This window comes from Desmodus rotundus, chromosome 11, assembly GCF_022682495.2.
Source record: "Desmodus rotundus isolate HL8 chromosome 11, HLdesRot8A.1, whole genome shotgun sequence".
NCBI classification, from domain to species: domain Eukaryota; kingdom Metazoa; phylum Chordata; class Mammalia; order Chiroptera; family Phyllostomidae; genus Desmodus; species Desmodus rotundus.
In genome coordinates this window covers 101,380,356-101,401,017 of record NC_071397.1, presented here as the reverse complement: position 1 = coordinate 101,401,017, position 20,662 = coordinate 101,380,356, and the positions used below count along the sequence as shown (strand labels likewise).

The 20,662-nt window shown below is 56.9% G+C and overlaps 1 protein-coding gene across 1 annotated transcript in view; it reads left to right on the top strand.

Moving 5' to 3' along the window:
- Positions 1 to 1,640: 1,640 nt before the first annotated feature.
- The window catches only part of PDE10A (phosphodiesterase 10A), a 177,127-nt gene continuing 158,105 nt past the window's right edge, over positions 1,641 to 20,662 (top strand). Inside the window, exon 1 of the mRNA XM_045188968.2 lies at positions 1,641 to 2,496. Coding sequence (XP_045044903.2) covers positions 1,641 to 2,496 — 856 coding nt within the window. The remainder of the gene's footprint in view (positions 2,497 to 20,662) is intronic.

The following is a 20,662-nucleotide window of genomic DNA, read 5'->3' as shown; positions in this document are numbered from 1 at the left end:
TCGGATCCTGGAGGGCCTGGGCGGACGCCCCGGACGCCCCACGCTCGGAGTATACCTGTCCGTCGCGGGAACGCCTGGGTCCTCGTTGCATCAGGAGAGCCTCACAGGGTTCCGGGGAGCCCTACCTGCCCAGTTGGATTTGAATACAAACATGCCCTTTTCCACTGAGGGGTATTTGGATGGGAGTGAGGAAAAACGTAGACTAAGGAAGTCTCAGGAGCGAACTTCACAATGAAAACACTTGAGAACTGATCGGAGAGGAGAAAACGTGCAGGGCGAGAACCAGCCCCGCTCCTGGCGCACTCCGGGGGCCCCGAGCCCTTCGTCAGCGCCACGGCGGCCCCATCGCGCACGCCTCGGGCTTGGGGGACAGCCTTGCCCTTCGCCAAAGCTGAGCTTTGACGCGCGTGCTCCACTCCTGGGAAGGTGACCTAGTTCTGAAAGTTCTGGCAGCCCGTCCCACCGCGAGACAGCAGGCCCGCCGCCCCCACTCGAACCCCGCGGGTGGTGGTGGCCCCGCTGCGCGCGCGCCGACTGGCACGCGGACACCTGTGCCTCTGTGCGCTCTGGCGCGCCAGCTTCCAAACCTGTGGCAGCTCCTCGTTTTTAGCGCCCTTTGGGCGGCACATTTCCCTTCAGTAGCAACTGTCTGGATTCAAGACTGGGAAAGAGGGGGCGGGGTTGCCTGAGAAAGTCTCAGGTGACTGGCTGGTCGTCGGAGCTTTGGGGCCACGACCTCCCGGTTTTTCTCTTTGGAGCCCTAGTCTGCCCTTTCCGTTGTCTGACCTCACCCGGGCAAACTGGGCCGCGCTCCCCAAGCTCCTTGGAGGGTGGCTGTCCGAAAGGAGGGCTGGGATGGACTGGCTTTCGAAACCTTAGTGTATTGGAAGCACCGTACGTGGATTTAAACCCAAACCAAACAACCTCCCGAGTTTGAACTGTCCTCGGGGAGCTCAGAGCACAGCTTGGTGGGAGCTGCTGGCCCACCACCAGGAGAGCTCCCTGGCTCGGACAGGGGACAGGCAGGCGTCGCTCGCCCAGCAGAGCACAGCTGGAACAGCTGCTGGCCTGCGGGTTTAAAATCCGAACAGCAGGCACAGCTGCGGCGACACCCGGCACAGCGTCGCCCTGCCCCTCCACCCCGGCCCAGGTGCACAACGTCCGCAGAGGTGCTTTGGGCGGGAGGGCCTGCGCCGCGGTGGGGCGCGCTACGTGGGCGCGGACCGCGGCGGCGTGGGGAGAGCTTGCTCCGCCAGTGGGCGTCTTCTGCCGCCGCCGCCACCGCCTCCACGGGCAGCGGCATTGCGGCGCTTTTCTCCGCTGCTTTGGAGCAGTGGCCGCGGCTCAGCCACCGGAGCGCGCACAAACCACGCCACGCTAGCAGGCAGCGACTCCGCAGCCCCGCGCCCCGACCGGGAGCACGCCGATTGTGTGCGTCAGCCAGCAGCCAGACGCCGCCGCCCCGGACTCGCCGCGGCCCTGGGTTCCCCCGCACCCAAAGCGGTACGCGATGTGAAGATTGGGCCAGCGAGGGGCGCGGAAAACGGGAGAGAAGCTAGGGTGGACGCTCGGCGGACCGGCAGAGGAGGGCAGGTCCTTCGGGGGCGGAGCCCGCCGAGGTCGGGCGGAGGAGGAAGGCCATGGCCAGCAGCGAAGAGCCGCTTGCTCCCCGCCCCCAAGCCCCCCTGCCCACAGCCGGGGACCAGCCCGGCTCCGGCCACAGCAAACTCCGCCCGGAGACCGGGCGCAGCGCGGCCGGTGGGGGAAGCGCCGCGGGCCAGAGCCCAGCCCACGAGCGGCCTGGCCGTGGCAGGGCCGAGCGCGCCGCGCCCTCGCGCCCGCCCCCCTCCTGCGCAGGCCGCGCCAGCCCGGCGGGGGGCCCCGGCACCCAGACTGCGCGCGGCAGCGGCGGCTGTGGCTGGGTCCCGGCCCGCGCTCTCTTCGCGCTCGCCTTCTCCTCCTCTGTCCCCTCCCCCTCTCCATCTTCCTTTTACTTCTGGTCGCCGCCCCCACTGCCCCCTCCTTCTCTGGTCCCCTCCTCATCTGCCTTCCACCTCCCCGTTCGGCTCCCAGGAAGGCAGGGCGCAGCGGCGGCGGCTCGAGGCGACAGCGGCAATGCTGTCGGCGGCAGTGGCGGGCACGAGGAGGCTCCCTTGAGTGTCGCCCCCAGCACGAGTCCCCGCGGCGGGCGGCGGCGGCTCTTTCTCTCCCCTGCGCTCCTGGGTTGGCTGCTTCCAGCCCGCGCCGGGCCCCGGCCGCCGCCGCCGCCCCGGCTCTCTCTCTTCCCCGCTGCCCGCGGCGCAGGCTCCTCCGGCTCTCCGGGCGCCGGCGTGGACAGTCCGGGCCCCGGTCTCGGCCCCAGCACAGGCAGCGGCCGGACCTCGCGGCGGTCCCGAGGCGCCGCGGCACCGCTGCTCTTCGGCTCCGACATGGAAGATGGACCTTCTGATAACACGAGCTGCTTCCGAAGGTTGACGGAGTGTTTCCTGAGCCCCAGTAAGTGCCTACTCCACATTCCCTGCGGTCGGGGCGGGCAGGGCGCGTAAGCCCAGGCGCGTGGCGCCCAGCGGGCTTCTCTGGAGGGGCGCAGCCTGGGGCACAGAGGCAGCGCGCGGGAGCGGCGCCGGCCCCGGGACAACGGGGTTTCCCAGGCTCAGCGTGCGTGCAGGAGAAGGGTGACCGGGAGGGCTCGGGGCGTTTAGAACCGGACCCGCTGCCAGCCGCGGGCTGCCCTGAGCTGTTTCGGTCCACACTTCCCCAGCATGTCTTCCTACTCCCAACTCTGTGAGCACGTCCGCCAGGCTCCTCGCTCTTTAGCCTGGGACCACTTGGCTGGAGGAGCAAACGTGCTTCTTTCCACTGGGGGTCCTGCCCGCTGAGACCCCTGGCTGGGAGAGGACTGGCCAGGGTCCCGAATCCCGCTCTTCCGAAGATGAAGGCACTCGTGGTCCCCGGGGTTTCAGTGTCTGCGTCCTGGTCGCTCTCCCCCGTTCCCCACCCCATGACCATGTTCCAGAGGTAGGACTAGCCAGGTGGAAACGGCGGGCCTCTGCAAAGAGGGCGCACCCCACCCAGGCTTCACTTTCTAGATCCTGGGGGATGGCCGGCGCCCGGGTTCGTGAAGGCAAGGACAATGGGCGTTAGGGCGGAGGGGTGAGGGGCGGCCGGTTGGGAGCCCCTGGTCGCGCCCCCCATCACACCAAGGCCAGGCCGCCTCCCCAGCTCCTGGTAGGAGACGGAGAGCGCTGGAGCAGGGGCGGCAGGAGGCGTGTCACGGGGGCGGGAGGGGGGCCAGGCAGAGCAGAACAATCAAGGCAAATGTTCTCTAGAAAGCAGGAGGCGGGAGATGTCGAGGGAGAAGGCGGCCGGTGCTCAAGGGAGGGGACCACCTTTGTCGTGGATGGAGGGCGAGCAAGGTGAGGACCGGTGATGAGGGAGCACCGGGGCCGCGGGGCACCGGCAACTCGGGCGCCATCCGGGTCGGGCGCGGCTCCTCACAGCCCCAAGCGCGGGGCTCGGGCGCCACCGTCCACCGCGTGCGCACCGAGCCTTTGTCTGCGCCTAGCAGGGGAACCGCGTTTCCGCGGCGCCTGCTCCCGGCAGACTCTTACAGGGTTGGGTTGCAGTTTCGTCTTCCTGCTGCCGGCCCAGGCCTCCGAGCAGCCAGGGTCCAGCCCCTCCTCCCGACTGGAACTTGTCCGGGTGGCTTTGGGGTGTAGCCCCGCGGAAGTGTGAGCGTGGGCTGATCGGCCCGCTGCCCCCACCCCCACGCGATTCTTCCTCCCATGGGCTCCAGTGGACCCCGTGGCCAGGCGGCCTCTCTCATGGCCCTGCGCGGGCTGCAGCCCGGCAGTCTCTGCTCCTGCGGGCTGCCTGAACTGGTCGGGGTTGGGGGTGGGTATGGGCCCAGGTCTGGCAGCTGACCCCCCACGCTGTGTCTCCCTCCACTCCGAGGGGCACAAAGAGCAGTCCCCTGCTGCTCATCCGCAGGGGTGGGCGTTTTCAGAGAGGTTGCAGCTGAGGAGGGATGTGGTTAGGTGTGGACATCTGCAGCTAACCTAGACAGAGCCCACGTGGCTGTGGATGGAAGTGGGGGGAGAGCAGTCACTCTGGGCCAGATCTGACAGGTATGGGGCAGGCCAGGCCTGGTCTTCCTTCTCCATTTGTCAATTCCTTCTTTAAAAAAAATGAACACCTACTTTTTACAGTTTCCAGCTAGTGGTGGGGGGATGAAAGCTGCCACATCTTGCCTGTGACAACATCATTTTTGGGCAAGGGTGGCAGCGAGGAGAGGAGGCACTGGGACGGAGCAGGCTGTCCCAAGACGAGGAGATTTCTGTTTGTGCCTCGTTGCTGCTGCTGCTTGTGTGTTTGGGGTGGCACGTGGGGGGGGTGTTGTCAGGCAGAGTGAAGGGGAACAGATCAGTGGGATGGAGTTGTCCCCAGGGACTCCCCAGCAGGCTTTGCCGTGGGAAGGACAGAGGACCTGGAGCAGACAGGGGCCATCCGAAGGGGCTCCTTCTGCAGAGTTCCCACAGGGGGAAAGAAACCCAGGGGTCGGACACTCAGGATATGTGGTGTTCTTTTTTTTTTTCTTTCCTGTAACCAAGTCAGCAAGAGGGTGGCGTGGTGTTGGAGTAGGGACGTAGACCACAGAAATCCTGTTGGGGATGTTGCTGAGGTAGTAAGTGTGAAGACCTTTTGGGGACAACCTATTATTAGAGCACCTGGAGGAAAGTTGGCGGTGGCTACATGGGTGCTTGAAGGACAGTAGCCAGTTTCTGCCGGGACGCTCTCCTGTCCACGGCGGTGTCTTTGTTCTGCCCGCGGCTGTGTGGCCAGCCACCTTTGTCTGGACTGCTCAAGGGCCCGGTGCTTTCTGGATATTTGGCAGTAAAAACGAGCCTCTTTGAAAAAAAGTCTGGGTACAGTGAGAATGTAAAAATGCCCACGTACATATAGATGTGTCTTAAGCGTTGCGTGTTTACTCCCGTCTTCCCTTCCGTGCGGTCTCATGTCCTGGTGTGCACTTCACCATGTACCATGTCCAGGCTGCTGAGGTTGACTGCGGTTGAAAGGGCTGCCTGTCCTGTCTTAATCGTCATCAGAAAGCCCCTCACGTGTTGACCCCGTGACGCCCTAGCTGCACCCCTGTCCCTCTGGCCCTGTACCTGGTTCACGTGGTCACCCGGGGAACAGGTGTGCTGCAAGCTCCTGCCACTTCCCAGGCACTGCCCTTCCATTCCTGTCCCAGAGCGGCTGACCCACCAGTAGCAGAGAGCCCCCTGGAAGTGGCGCCGGCACTGGTGCCCAGCGCTCCGGGCCAGTGGTCAGCCTCCGCCCCTGGGAGGCCGGCCCTGCCTTCTCTCAGCCCACCACCTGTCTTCCACTGCTGACCTCTGTGCTCCTCCAAAAGGTGCTGATGGGAAGAGAAGACCTCTGCCCGTGGAGAGCACCAGCCCCCGAGGGCGGGGTGGGGAGTGCACTCTGCAGGTCTGTGTGTCTCTGTGTGTGTGTGTGCTCGCGCACAAAGGAAGCCAGGACATCCTGCTGTGATAGGTCAGCAGAGGCTACCCCAGTCTTCTGGAAAATCAGCTTACCTTGTCCCCACTTGGTGCTGGGAGCGCAGGGGAGGCTCCATGAGGAAAGGCCCTTTGGTGTTGAGTTGAAAATACTGCCTTGAGGATTCTGAGCGTTCCTCAACTCGCACCAGGGCCCCCTCCCCGTCTCTCTCCACGACCTGTGTGGAGTACCAGCTGCGGAATGAGGCGACAAGGTGGAACAGGGAGGACAGGGGGTAGGGAGGGACAGAGAGAGCTGGAAGGAGAGACCGGGCAGATGTGTGGATGCCGATGGCAGTGGCTCCTGCAGACTGCTCTTCATCTTCTGTTCCTCAAATATCCAGAACAGAAAACACGTGTGTCTCCGGGAAGTGTGGATTTGAAACACACCCCTCGTGCCTCACTCTTGTTCTGCTCCCTGGGAACTAAGACACCCTGGGGCCAGGGCTCGGACAAACTAAGATGAGTACAATCCCGCTTGAGAGCAAGTGTCTTTAACACAGAGGCTCTCCACTCAGCTGCACGTGTAGCTTCTTTGTGTGGCCTGCTGGGGCTGAGGTGCCAGGGGTGCGCGGGGGCAAGGGGTGCGAGCCGGCAGTGCGGCCACGGCCAAGGGTGGGAATCCACGAACGGTCAACTAGCAGGTGGTCCTGAGGACCCGCTCAGTGCACACCATTGGAGGGCAGAGAAGATGATGACCGCTCTCCCCGCAGAGGACCCGAGATAAAGATGCGAGGTAACCGGCCAGCCAGGCCGGGCGCAGGCCCCAGCCGGCCCCGGGGTCCCTGGGGAGGCCAGGGACTACAGTCATCAGCGAGGACTGATAGCCAAGCCAAGAACCAGCTTGTTGAACTGGGTGGAACTATTTAGGTTCCTTAATTTAAATTTCATGACATTTCTGTTTTAATTAAAAAAACAAAAACAAAACCAAAAAAACTCTGCACAACAAAGAAAAGTCCACAGGAGTTTGAATGAGAAGCAGTAGAAACAGTAGAAGATGGCGTCTTCTGTCCTTCAGCCCGACGTACTCACCTCAGGTACTTGTACACGTGAACATTTTTCCGCCCCATTAGGAAACGAACAGGCAGTGCCGTGAGGTCAGGGGGTCCCGGGGTGTAATGGACGGAGAGGCCCCTGGGCTTCGCAACACCCTGTGGCGTGTTTGAAAGTTGCTAAGAGACGAGATCTTTTAAGATCTCGTCACGAGGAAGAAACGCACCGTGCTAGGTAAGTGAGCAGATGCGGAGATCCCGTCCGCCACGGAGTAGGTTAAATGTGGCATGGCGAGCCTTTCACCCATTAATGCCTCGTTCGTCTTTGCCCGTTTAAAAACAACTCATGAAGTGTGACAGGGGAAGAAAAAATAATTCTCGTGAAGGAATATTTCTGCCTTAGAAGGGAAACCCTCTCACTTGTAATGCAGAACATTTTAATTTCCTTTCAAAACGTCAGTGAAGCTGCCCCCGCTGATCTGGGGTGGGCTGAAGGGGCCCCCGTGATCCAGAGGAGCGGGTCTTACACAGGAGGCAGAAGACACTGCTCTCGTGTGTGATTGTAGCGCTGACCACTTTCTGGAATTCTCTGGCCCGCCCATGCCTAGGGGCCTTATTGCTTCCTGCCTGCCTGCCTGCCCTCCCCGTGTAGAGGGGCTGGGAGGGCCTGCGGGCTGGGCTGCTGGTCCCTGAGCCTGGCGGCTGACACACACAGGGGAGGTGCCCAGATATCTGTTGGAAACCCAGAGATGCAAAGGAATAAAAACAACACGTGGTGCTTATCTTCAAGGAACTTGGAATCGGAAGGCCACTTACTGACAGCCTTCTTGGCCTCCGTGCTGGGGCACCAGGGTCTGAGCTGCGAGGCGGTTCTCTGCGGAGCCTGCAGTGGCGGGGGGCCGTGGGCAGAGGCCGACAGAGGGCCCCGCACGCTCTGGTGGGGGCCCCTCCGCAGAGGTTTCCCAGAGGAGCTGCCCTGAGTCGGGCCTGCAAGGTTCTCCCTGCCAGGGGGCTTTGGAGGGGAGGGGCCTAGGGACTGCCCCTCGCCAGCCCAGCCGGGTTGCAGTGTGTGATGACACCCGGGAGGCACATGGGCCAGGTCAGGGGACAGATGCATTCCACTGCACGCAGGAGGGGAAGCTGCTGGGAGGTTTTCAGCAGGTGGGCGACAGGTGACTGGTGGTCTCAGGAGCTCATCTAGTTGCTGTTTGCTGAGTAGATCTAGGAAACAGGGCACGAAGGCCACTGTCACCATCCAAACAGGAGACGATGGAGACCCGGGCCAGGTGACACTGTGGAGATGAAGCCTGTCTTCGGGAGGTGTGGGGAGGAAGGGTGTCAGCCCTGGGGTGGGCTGGGATTGTGGAGCAAAGGGTGGATGGAGAACTCAGTCTAGGTATTCAGTGGGAGGGGTCCAGCCTTGTGGGGGCTGGGCTGGGCAGGAGGAGCTGGGGGAAGGGGTGGAACCGGGAGGAGCCAGGCAAGGCCCCAGGAGTCTGCTTGGACCACGCACTCTGAGGTGCCCACTGCATGACTCAAGGGGCGTGTTGAGAAGGCGGTTGGGTGAAGAAAGTCTGGAAGTCAGAGGGGCGATGGATCAAGGCTGGAGGATAACAACTGACGTCACAGCATTTGATGTCATGGGGTCCCCCCATCGAGAGTCAGTCACAGGCTTCAGGGAGGCCAGCCCATAGAGTTGGTGCCCGAGCGGCTGTGGGGTGGAAAGGGTGTGCCACAGAGAGCTCTGGGTTGGTGGCTCTGCAGGTGGTCGTGGGCCACCGTCCTGAGCGGGACCCTGAGCAGAACAGTGGGAGTGAGAGGAGGGCAGAGGACAGATGTGACAGCAGAGGAGAGGAGAGCCCAGTGCTGCCCTGAGGAGGGGCACCTGAGCCAGAGGAGTGGGAAGGAGCTCACATGACCACGGTGCCCCGCAGCTCGAAGGAGGAGCCTGAGGATGGAAGAAGCCAGGGGCCCCAGAGCTCGGCTGAGCTGCCAGGTGGACACCATGAGTGAGTGCCCGCCACCCTGTGATCCTGAGGGCAGCAGCAGAGGTGCACACCTGCGCTCAGTGGCACAGGTGTCAGTGGAGACTGCGAGTGGCCATTTTGGTCCTCGGTGAAGGGAAGGAGCAAGATGGAAGCTGGCCCCTCTTTCCAGGCGGGGCTGACTTGGGGGTGGTTGAGGGTTAGCAGGTAGGAGAAAGAGGGAGAAGAGAGTGGAAGAAAACCTTGCAGAAGATGGCTGGGGCGGGTGGAGGGGACCCGCGAGGTTTTGCACGCGGGATGGAGCGGTTTCCTCAGAGGACAGCAGGGAGAACGGGTTTGGGTGGACAGAGAGGGAGCACCAGACTCTGACAGCGTGTCCATCAGATCTGATGGACAGTGTTACGGTCACCTGAGAGTGGGTGGAACAGGATGGGGCCAGGCCGAGGAAGCCAGGAGGGGTGACAGGGATCAGAAGGGGTGGACAGTGGACAGAGGAGCGATGGGGTGATCGAGAACTTCCTAGAACGCTAGTGCCGTGATTCAAGTACGGCTTTGGAAGGCTTACCATTAATGGTGTGTAGCGCGACTGCCCCGGGCAGTGGGTGGGCACAGCGTGAGCCCAGTGCTCTTGGCACAGACCTACACGGAACCAGAAAGAATGGACACTGTGAGCCCTGGCCACACGGCTCGATGAGCTCTGCCCGGTAGGCAGCACTGTGAGCGGTGTGTTGAGGGAGGAAGCATGTTTGCTTCGAGAAGCTGGGAGCAAGGTTCCCCGGGAAGAACGGTCCCGGCAGAGCCATAGAGGTGGGCACCTACAGAGCGAATTCAGAGGACAGGGGTGGAATGAATGAGTGGATGGAGGCCCAGGCTGACCGCTTCCTGCAGAAGAGGAGTGGAAGAAAAGGTGGCGTGGAGGATCAAGAGACTCAGGCCTTCCTTAGTGGACGTCTGTATGTGGGCGGGGTGGGGAGGGGTGCAGAGTGCAGTGTTCCAAAGGACGTGACAAGCCACCTGTTCATGGGGCGCCCGCGGCTGACAGCATCACCGGGAAGAAGTGCGTGCAGGCAGACCTGCCCCTTGCCTTCAGGGAGCCACTGTGTGATGAGGGCTACAGACCAGGTGAAAGGCACTTCCCATACCTATTAGCAGTGACGGTTGGCCGAGGAGCACACAGGTGGGAGGCAGAATGCCGTCCCATTGCGTCTGCTGCCCACAGGACGAAAGCCTTCGGTCCTCCAGCTCTTCCTGGGAGGGTCTCCATGCAGACACCCTCGGCCTCCTGCCGCATGTCCCCTCCACGCTACGTGCTGCCGAACTGCCTGTAGTTGGAGGACTTCTGCCCAGGTCCTTACGCCTCTGCTGACTGGGAGGCCTGAGTCCCCGCCTCCTCCCGCCTGCTCAGGGTCCTCTCCTCCGTGCCGCCCCAATGCCCAGCATTGCGTGTGTCCCCTACTCGCGGGCGTTCCTTTGTTCATTTTCTTAACTCAGTGCCCGACACGTGGCCAAGCACAATACGTCTAATGCATAAGGAAGTGAAGGGGTTTAACTGGGAGAATATGATCACAGTGGCCCTTTAAAAATATTAATTCTCCTAGAAGGAAGGAAATAGTGAAGTGAATAACAGGGTGGTTGGATTTTGCGAGCAAACATGAATCTTCATTTGCTGCATTGTCATTATCATGTTTTATGTCATCCAAATCCGCTACTTGGCAGCCCCCCCGTGGGGCCAGGGCTCCTGAGTTACGGAGTGACACCGTGTGGTCCTGAGCCTGGGCCCTGGGTCGGCGAGCCAGTGCCGGGTGCTGCTGGGAAGGAGGGAGGGAGGGAGGTGTTCAGGGTGTTGTGGGTGTCTCCGTTTTATTTCCCAAGGCATCACTAAGATGCTTTCTACTCGGACAGAAACATTTCCTGCAGCAGCCGAGAGAAAGTAATGCGAATGAAGTGCAGAAACAGTGCCACGTGTTTGGATGTGGTGAATTATTTATACAAATACAAGCATATTTGGACTTTTTAAAGTTGGCAAGTACTGTGTAAGAGCAATTTTGCATGAAGAGCTGGTCACCGTGCCGGAGCAAAAACCAGAGTGTGTCTCCAGAATGGCGAGGTGGGGAGGGGCGTGTGCGGATTCAACTCGTTCGTCCCCGTACGGGATGCAATTACGTTCCGGTAAAACAGCCTCTAGGTGCCGTCCCGGGCGGTTTGATCACCATGGCTTCCCAGGTTTAGTGATTGTATGTCATATTGTTCTATCAGGGTTCCACACAGCCTCAAACTTTCTTTTCTGTCCCGAAATCAGAAGTCTGCTTTTGGGAACATTCTCGTCTCGTCAGGCATCGTTGGCTCTTTAGGATAAACTGGTTGTGTCTCCTGGTGAACTATGTCCTCTAATTATTTGGAGGCAGATTAAAGACCTAGTTATAAAACCTCAATGATTAAAACAGTGTGGCACTGGCGTATGAATAGAGAAACCAATGTGACAGAATAGAAGAGTCTTAAAATAGACCCAGATGCATAAGGAATGAAGTATATTTTTAAAGTGTCATCTCATATAGGAGTAAAGATAGAGTATTGAATACTCGCTGGGGGACACCTAGAAAACATAAAATTAGATCCTACTTTGACTATAAATCCAGGATAAATTCCACATGAATCCTGTGTTCAAATAGATATACTTTTGACCTTGACCAACATGGGGGTTATGGGCACTGACACCATGCAATCGAACATCCACTGTAGCTTTTGACTCCTCCAAAACTGAACCACAGGCTCCCCTCAGCATCCATGGGGGTTGGTCCTGGGGCCCTCGTGGATACCTAGGTCCCCGGATGCTCGAATCCCTCATCTAGAGTGATGAAGAACCATCGGCCTTCGGCACCCAGATGTACAGGCTCGTTCTGGATCCACAGTTGGTTGAATCTGCAGATGCAAAGCCCAGCAATGGGGAAGGTGGGCCAGGTGTATGTTCATTTTTAAAAATCTGCATGTCAGTGTATCCACGCCATTCAAACCCGTGCTGTTTAAGGGTCAACTGTATATATATATACATGAAAAAAAAAAAAAACCTAAAGGGAAAAAATAGGAGGAATTTCTTTCAGGCTTTGGTGTGGGGAGAGCCTTTGAATGTAACTCAGAGTCCAGAAGTAATCAAAGAAAAGATTAGTGTTAATCTACATTAAAAACTTCATGGCCCTAAGTAAGCCAGGCTGTGACTCTGTCCCGTGAGGCTCCTGTGCAGGGACCCCTGCCTTCTGCCCGGCCCCGTGTTCGTCCACTTCCGACCGGTGCCTTTGAGGCTCGGGCAGCCCCACACCGCGGGGAGTTCTTGAATGTCTGCCCTAGAAAAAGAAAACCGCCAGAACTCAGATCCTGGCATGGGGCCCGCTGTGCTGACGTGTGACGTGTGGACGAGCTCCTTGAAATGGTGATGAAAAAGAACAGCCCATTGAAACACAGTCCGAGGCTGGGACAGTTGTCAGAACTGCGAAAATGAGAAGATGTGCAACCCAACCAACGATGAGGTCAGCGCAATTTAAAAATAGCACCGAGGTGCCGTTTGCACCCCACCCCGGTTGCAGAAGCAAATACACCGTGTACGCAGCATTGGCGGTTCTGTGAGGAAGCCAGTCCTGGGGTGCGTGCCTGGTGAGCACCAAGGGGCACAGCCCTGGAAGAGGGCCGTGTGGCAGTATCGATTGATACCAGAAATGCAAGTCCCCACTGATCCAGTAATTCTCCCTCTGGGACGTCATCATTAGACAGACTCACACATGGGCGAGTGGCTTGACGAGGAATTAGTACATGGCAGCACCGGTCGAAAGACAACTGTGGCAACCACACACAGGGCGGTCCACAGGGGCCAGGCTAAATACAATGGGCAGCCATGACACGCATGTCCTGAAAACATTCCGACATGTTTGTGGGTGAGAAAAGCAGAGTGAAAGCAGTATGCACCATGCACACGCCTCTGGGTCAGGAAGGGCCAGGAAGGCGTGTCCTTGTGTTTGCTTTGGTTGCCGAAAGAACCTGGGCCGAAATTGGAGCAGTTCTGGGCACCCTGACCTGGCTGCAGGGGGTGGCCATGGGAGCTGGGGCCTCAGAGAGGGGGTGGGGGGCAAGAGTTAGAGACACTTCAACGTGCGCCTTTTTATATTTTGGGATTTGTGAATAACGTGGCTCCTTACCTATTCAAAAATTAGATTTAAAAATAAGAATTTGCCCTGGCCAGGTGACTCGGTTGGTGTGTCACCCCTGAGCACCAAAAGGTTGTGGGTTGCATCTCCAGTAAGCGTGCGTACAGGAAGCAACCCATCCATGTTTCTCTCTCACATCGATGTTCCCCCCCGCCCCCTTGAATCAATAAACCTACTTAAAAAAGTAGGAATTTACTGAGATGCCATTGAACAACCGTCAGTCGCTCTACTGTGGGGCTGATGTAATCCTTCTTGTGTTTTTTTATCGTCTTCCCTTGAGATCATAGTTTATTTTTCAGCTCCTGAAGTTTGTTCACATGATTTCTGTCTTCCTCTCGCCTCCCACCTACTGCTCCGACACAAGATCCCCGAATGTCAGGCCAGGAGTGTGAAAAAAACACGCACGCGTCAGCGCCCCTCCCATCGATCTTATCGCCGCCTTCCTACGTCACACGGATTTAAAGATGGAAACAGAAACCACTTGTAATGTAACTTCTGACTCTGACACAGTCTATGGCTTCCCATTGAAGATACGAACTATTGTTTAAACTGTTGGAGGGCTGCCCAGCCTGCTTCATCTGGTGGAAATCACTACATTTTGGCAAGAAACTGAGCGTCTTCCCTGTGAAAACGTGGGCTGTACATTCCAGCACTTCTCAAGTGAATGGAAATGTAGCCTCAAGCGCTCTCGCCATTTAAGACCTCTGACCGGGGGCCACCTCCGCCGGGCACGCATTCCGCCGTCATGGATGCTGGAGTTTCTTTGGAGCAGGGACTCTGTGAACGGGGGCAGCTCATTCAGCCCTCGGCAGACGTGTGCGAGGCTGGGGTGGGAGCCGTGCTGGGCAGACCGGATGAACGACGCCAGGCCCTTCGAGACTGTCCCTGTGACCAAGGACTGTTGTCCCTCCCCTCCCCCAGCTGTGCCTTTGTGGTGGAACTGAATTCTTCTGATCCTCCTGTTTGATCTACTCCTGATTTTATTTTGGGTTGAACGTCAATACACAGTGTTTCTCTCAGCAGCAAAGTGGGTTTCTTTGCTCTTCCCTCAGTGTGGCTATCAGCCCTGCTTATTTTCCCGTGTTGTGTTTATAACGTTGCCATTTTTCTTTGTCTTATCACTTATTATTATTTCCTCCTAGTCCACCCATCGGTTTTATTTTAGCTGCCACTTCCTTCCTAGTTACTGGATCTTGTGAAAACCCTTTCCTCACCTTAAATGTCAGCCTTCCAGTCCCCCTAATGGACGTGTTGGACCCGTGCACGGTGCTTCTGGGGTCTTCACGCGGTCAGTGCCTGGCCCCTGCCCCAGACTCAGGAGAGCAGACACTGTTGGCTTGCACAAACTTAGGCTACTTTCTTGAAGGTGCTGTTTTCTCAGGGTGCCCTGGGTCTCAGGGGGGCTGGATGATCATTGCTCTTGTTTTCGGGGTGGCCCATGGTGAGGGGTCCGGGAGCAGATCAGGGTCTCTGCTGAGCGCTGCTGATGCTGCGTTTAGAGGCCTGTTAGGTCCCTGGGGACGTCTTGTGTTGAAGGTTGTTCTTAGCGTCAGGGCTCCTGCTGAGTCCCAGGTCTCCTCGGAGCCTTCCACAGCCGTAGAGCTTGCCGCCTTCTTTCTTGTGATCTGTTCTTTCTGTCGGTGCGTCATCAATGGGAAATCTGTCATTTCTTCCCCCTAAGCGATGCCTGAGTTCTTTTTGTTTTGTGTTGATACAATGGTAAGTGTATCCTGGCCAAATTTTTGGGAGTGAACATTATTATGATGTTTTGTGTCCGGGTTACAGTCTCGGGCAGGGAGCACCCCCTATTGCTAAGGTGTGAGGTACCCAGTACTGGGTTTGGGGATGACCTCAGCTTTGTACAAATGCCATTGTTAGATAGAGATCGGCCTCAGAGAAAGAGTGAGTGAGTGTGTGTGTGTGTGTGTGTGTGTGTGTGTGTGTGCAGAGCTACAGACCATTTACTCTTGCCCCCTTTCCAGTCTTTGTCGACACACGCTGGCCCTTGTCACCAGGCAGCATCCGTAGTGCTTTGGGACTGGCAGCTTCTCAGTGAAACACAGCAGGGTCAGGGGTGTTGAGAGGGGGCTTCTGTCTGTGTTTGTTGTGTCTGGAGATGCAGGTGACACCGTGTTGGTGAGGTGGCCGGCACCAGTGTGGCTTTGCCAGCAGTCACATTGAGGTGAAGATGGGGGAGGTCACCATGTGTCAAGGATCGATGGCAAAGCCTCGAACAGAGGACATGAAGCATGTTTGCCTCACCTTGTCCTTGGATGCCCAGGGGCCCGAGAGCCTGTCCCGTGGGGAGGGCAGCCTGCAGGTCCTGTGAGGGTGTCCACGTGGCAGGAGGGGGTCGGAGGCAATGGCAGTGACCTCCCGTGTCCACAGCTGGGAAAGGTGTGCGTGTGTGTTTGTAGGGACAGGAGGTCCAGCTTCTGGGAACACTGACACCAGAAAGCGCTGGGGCTTTGGAGCAGTCCCGCTTTCTTGACAGGAAACGAGAGGAAAACGAATTGAAAATAAAAGGGAAGGATGTTTGGAAAGAGAAAGAACTGAAGAAGAAGTGGTTTGTTCGAGCTCTTCCATTTGGGGGGGCCTGTTTTTTGAATGGCCTCGAGGGTCCTTTCCCCCATCTAGGGGGCCTCCACACCCCAGCAGCTTTGGGCTCGAGTCCCTGTATCTCTGAATGGTCTGTGTTCCCTCGTCCGACCTGATGGGCGTCTTCTCATGGGGCCTCCCCACGGCTGGGGCGAGTGGGACCTCTGGAAGCAGGCTGGGCCAGGACGCCTCTCCCATCTGTGCGCCAGTAGCCAGGGGACAGTGTCCCCTGGATTTGGTTTGCGGGTGTAATTTTTTTCCTTTGTAACCGGTTATTTATCTACTTCAGAATTTTGTAGATTGTTGGTCTGTAGCCTTGGTTATCCCCAGGAGTGGCCTCAGTCCTAGGAATGGACAGTCCACGTTATTATTATTATTATTATTATTTTGTAATTTAACTCGCTCTAACTTGAAGAAAGGTGCCCATGTGCCCATGAGCGATTCTCTGTAAGGGTGAATTCTGAGGCTACATTGTAAACCCCTTTAAAATACGTTCTAAGTCTGGTTTGCATTTATGTGAAGCGAAACTATCAATAGGGTGTATTATTTTAATTTCAAACTCCACAAATAATTTGAGGACTTGCAGTTTTATCTGGGATGAGCTGTTGGAATTCTTTACTACCATGTGGTAGACATGTATGTACTTCTTCACTACTGAATTGGCTTCTGCTGTTCGGTAGGCGGTACCTCGTAAATGTGAGAAGAAATTGCAGACAGGCATGCGGTTGTGTGGCCACGGCAACTGGCCCTTCCGCTCGCTCTGCCCTTTGCGTGGCTCACCTGGATGGTAAGTGTCAGCAGGCCAAGGTGATCGCCTGTTCACCTGTCTTTCCCTGGCATTGTCAGCGTGAGGCTGGCTAAGTTGGCACCTCAGATGACTGACAGAGTCCAGTAGGAAATTCCCCGGAGTGTGTACTGAATGAAGCATTTCCCTGAGGCTGGGCGGTACACTGGAAACGGGTGTTTTACTGTGAAATTTGGGCTCCAGTTTCAGCCCTGCTTAATTTCTGAGAATTCCAACGTCAAACGGGTGCTCAGTAAGTCACAAAGTATCGGAATTTTCTTGAGTTGTAAAAAGTTTACATTTGCAGTATTTTCCTTTTGCTTTTCTATTACATATACGTGGCTCACCTTAGCTTTTTACTATAGACAGAGAAAAGAAAATGCAGGGCAGTTTCTAGGAATCCTTCGTGTGTAGCTGCTGACTCTTAAGGAAGCTGTGACCTCGTGAAACGTCCACGGAGAAAGTCCCTGCGGTCCTGGGCTGTGAGGACAGCCGGCAGCGAGGCCTCCACCTCCCGTCCTGGTGCCGCCGGCCGGGCCTGTCCCCGTCTGGCCCGTTTCCTGAGAAGACGCAGCAGGCTCCTATTTTGACCTGCTGCTTAGCGTGCTGGCGGATTTCGCCTCCCTCGCTCTGGTTTCCCAGCTTAGATGCGGATATCATCCTCAAGCGGGGGCGTCTGTGAAACTATTTGTGGTCATGTTTAGTAGTTGTTTCGGTGGAGATTAGGAAGCGGCCGAAGCCAGCGAGTCGCTGGGAGATCTGGGCTGACTGCTCACTCAGGCTGGGCCAGAGCCGAGTGTGGCTGCCAGTCTCTGGAGCCCCCTCAGATCCACCCTCTGCCTCCTGTGTTCTCTCTGAGGAATGTTTCCCACAAACTAGGTTCGCACCTGGAGTTCCCTGGAGGCAGAGACTGACAGGGCAGGAGGTTCGTTGGGAAGCCAGTTCCGGCAGAGAGGAGGCCTGAGGGGAGGCTTGCAGGCGGGGCGTGCAGCCCGCAGAAGGGGAGTCACTCACACTGTGATGTGACAGGCAGGCAGTGGGGCTGGGTTCCAGCAGGACCTGCCCCCACCAGCACCTGCTCCCACCAGGACCTGCCCCCAGCCCCGGAGAACCTCCCTCCCCGCGGGGCAGAGGCAGCGGCATCCACCCACCTGGTCCTTCTCCCCCTGGCTTGGCACTTCCAGACACCTCCTGCTCTGGGGCCACGTGGGCTCTTGGAGAAGCAGCGAGGCTCAGGGTGTGCACCTGTGTAGGACGAGGAGCCTCAGGTGAGGCCCCCCTTGCTGGGAAGAGGCAGTCAGGAAGCAGAAGTGGGCCGGGAGGTGAGACTCGGCCTACAGGGGGCTGCTGCCGCTGCAGACGGCATCCACCGTCTGGTCCCGCTGCGAAGGGCTGAGGCACACGACACCTTTTTAGAAAGCAATAGTTAATTTTTAAGTCCAGGATTTTTCTGGAGATCAATGTAAATCCAAACAGTTGAGCTCACTCTGCGTCCACACTGTGTTCCGAGGTGAAATCGTGTGTGCCCAGAAGCATTTCGCTGTCGAAGAGACGTCGGTGTGTAGGTGGTGGGCTTCGGGAAAGGCAGGGGCGTGGACGAACACATCACACATCGGGAAAGGGTTTTAGCAAAAACACAGAAACAAGGAAAGGTTTTCCGATGAACTCACATTACAAGGAATGTTAAATAATGCAGGACGTTCCATTCAGAGAGCCTCTGAGTTTCCCAGAGCTTCCGCATTTTGCTGCTCCTGGTCTCTTGCTTTGAAAAGGGCACCAGGTTAAGCCGCATAGGAAAGGCCGCTTCACTGACACATTTGGCAAGATGGGTTTTAGTTTAGCAGAAGTATACTGTTGCCATTGTATTTTTCTGCATCAGAATATTATAAAGTAATCGATTAAATTATTAGTCAATACTGTTCCTTATCAGTCAACGTGGTGACTACATAACACTATGTAGACTGTTTAAAAATAAATGCTAAAATGAGCATACTGTTGGAAAACATCGGTATGACATGATTATCTCTGAACAAGGGCAAACTTTTCTGGACAGGGCCAGGTAGTACGTGTTTCAGACCTTGGGGGCCTCACTGCAGTCTCTCCTGCAGCTGTTGAGCCCTGCAGTGCCGGCCGGAGCACTCGGCGCTTCTTGGTTGTGTTTCCACAACACTTTGTGACGAAGGCTGGCCGCGGGCGCCAGTTTGCCGAGTGCTCCCCGTGTTAGGAGACGATACTCTTTTTGATAAGCAGGAACTCCTCCCTTTGGCTCTTTAGAAAGCCCCCATAATTCAACAGTTCATAGTTGGGGGATGTAGACAGCCGTCCCAGAGCAGTGCGCCCTGCCGACCCTTTGCCCTAGTGGCCCACTGAGTTCAGGCAGGGCACACCGGTCTCAGCGAGTCACCTTCCCTGGGAGTTGTAAGGGCAACCTTTTGCGAAAAAGGAATTTTTGGATTCTCTGTCTAGAGTTTGTATCATTGATTTTCATGTGTTTTTTCTGTTTTATAGTCTTAAATCACTTTACAGAGAGTAACACAGACATCTAGAGACACACAAATATGAACTCATCCCAGAGAGCCATTTGTAAGTGGAATTTCTCTTGGCAGAACTCTCGAAATTTTGTGTGTGCGCTCGGACTGACTCGGGCAGCTGACACTGCCTGCTGTGTGGACGACCAGGTCCCTGGACACAGAGGCTGGCGCTGTGGTGCCGAGAATGGCCAGTTTGTAAAGCGATCCCCATGTCACATACGTCGGCATAGCTTCCTTTTTCCCCTAAAATATTGATTACTGCCTCTAGTGAAGATTTGCATACTGCATCTTTACTTACTATTCTTTAGGAAAAGTGTAGCAGGGTTTCTATCGTGAATGTATAACATGTCATGTGTGTCATGCATAATGAAGTATTACATGCTACACACAATGTATTATTGTTATAATACAGCCACACATCACAACGGCAGGGTCGCGTTCTGAGGAAATGTGTTGTTTGGCAGTGTTGTCATTGTGCGAACGTCACAGAGTGACCCACACACCTCGAGGGTACGGCCGCTGCCCAAGTGGCCACTTCCCGTGCACGACCGGCAGTGCTGTTGGTCAGTTTACACCAGCATCGCTTCAGACACGCGAGAGGCCCACTGTGCCCGGACATCAGGGCGGCCACAGTGTCACTGGGTGGCGGGGCGTTTTCAGCCCTGTTATAATGTCAGGGGACAGTCAGGTGCACGCTGTCCATCATGGACTTAAGTCTTGTTACGCGACCTGTGACTGTAGGTTATGGAGGGGCAACGCATGTGGAAGAATGATGAGCGATGCAGTGGGCGCATGGAGGAGGGGAGCCCAGGGAATCCACGCGGCCCCTCTTCCGTGTGGGATGCCCGGGGACAGTCAGCAAGCCGCGTACCGAGACGCCGCTGCTCAGGGAGGACGCCAGGAAGTCCCCGGGCCTGTGGGGCCTCTTGAAGTGGCAGTTCTTGATCAGCTGTCTTCATGCAGGGTCACTTTCAAGAGGGTACTTGGGCAAAGATTATTTTTAAATCAGTCCAGTTCTGTATCCTCACTGTTCCTGTGGACTCTGAAAAATGAAATTGCCTGAGAATGGCTTCTGGCCCCACAGCCTGTCTGCTTTCCTGCTTCCTTTTCACGATGGTCCTTCTTCCGTTGCCAGAAGCACAGTCTCTGTTTTTCACCCAAAGTCTCAGTGCGGTTGTTGCCCCGGAGACTGAGTGTCTGGGGTGCTCACAGCAGTGCAGTTCAACAGGCCCAGCTGGGGGGCAGATGGGGGGCAGAGCAAGAGAGCCTCTGTAGGCAGGGCAGACTCTATTTCACCAGCTTAACGGCTCACCACAGAGCTCAGCGTCTCCATCCGTCCCTCCCTCCCTCCCTTCTTCCATCCATCCATCAGTCCATCCATCTGTCCATCCGTCCACCCATCCCTCCCTCTCTCCCTCCCTCCCTCTCTCCCTCCCTCCACCCATCTGCCCGTCTGTCCATCAATCCCTCCATCCCTCCATCCCTCCATCCATCCACCCACCCATCCGTTCACGCATCCACATTATAATTATGACTCGGAAGTGGGAAGCTGTCAGGAGGATGCAAGTTAGAATGTGTTTAAGTTAGAAGATAATCTGTTCAGATAGAACTCAGGGCTGACTTAGTCCTTTGAGGGCACTGGAGGCTGGCTGTCCAGTAAGGTTGTATGGTGGACAGACCCCAGAGGCTGGGCTATGTTTCAAATCCAAGCTTTTGACACAAATGCACATAAGGCATGTTGACTGTGAAAATACATGGGGCCAGCCGTCACTCACACCTGTTTGGATCTTGGTAGAAAGTTTCTGCATCAACTTCAGGATGTGTGTGAGGGAGCGCATTCCGGGGGAAGCTGAGCCTCGGAGGAGTGAGTGACTGCAGAGGGTGCTCCCGCCTGGGTTCACAAGTGCACTGCCTGGGTGGGATGGCCTTCCCTCACCGAGACTGCCTCCTAGCTGTGTGTGTGTGTGGGGGGGAGGGACCCCAGAAGAGATGCAGATTCCAGACGGGGCTGCACTCAA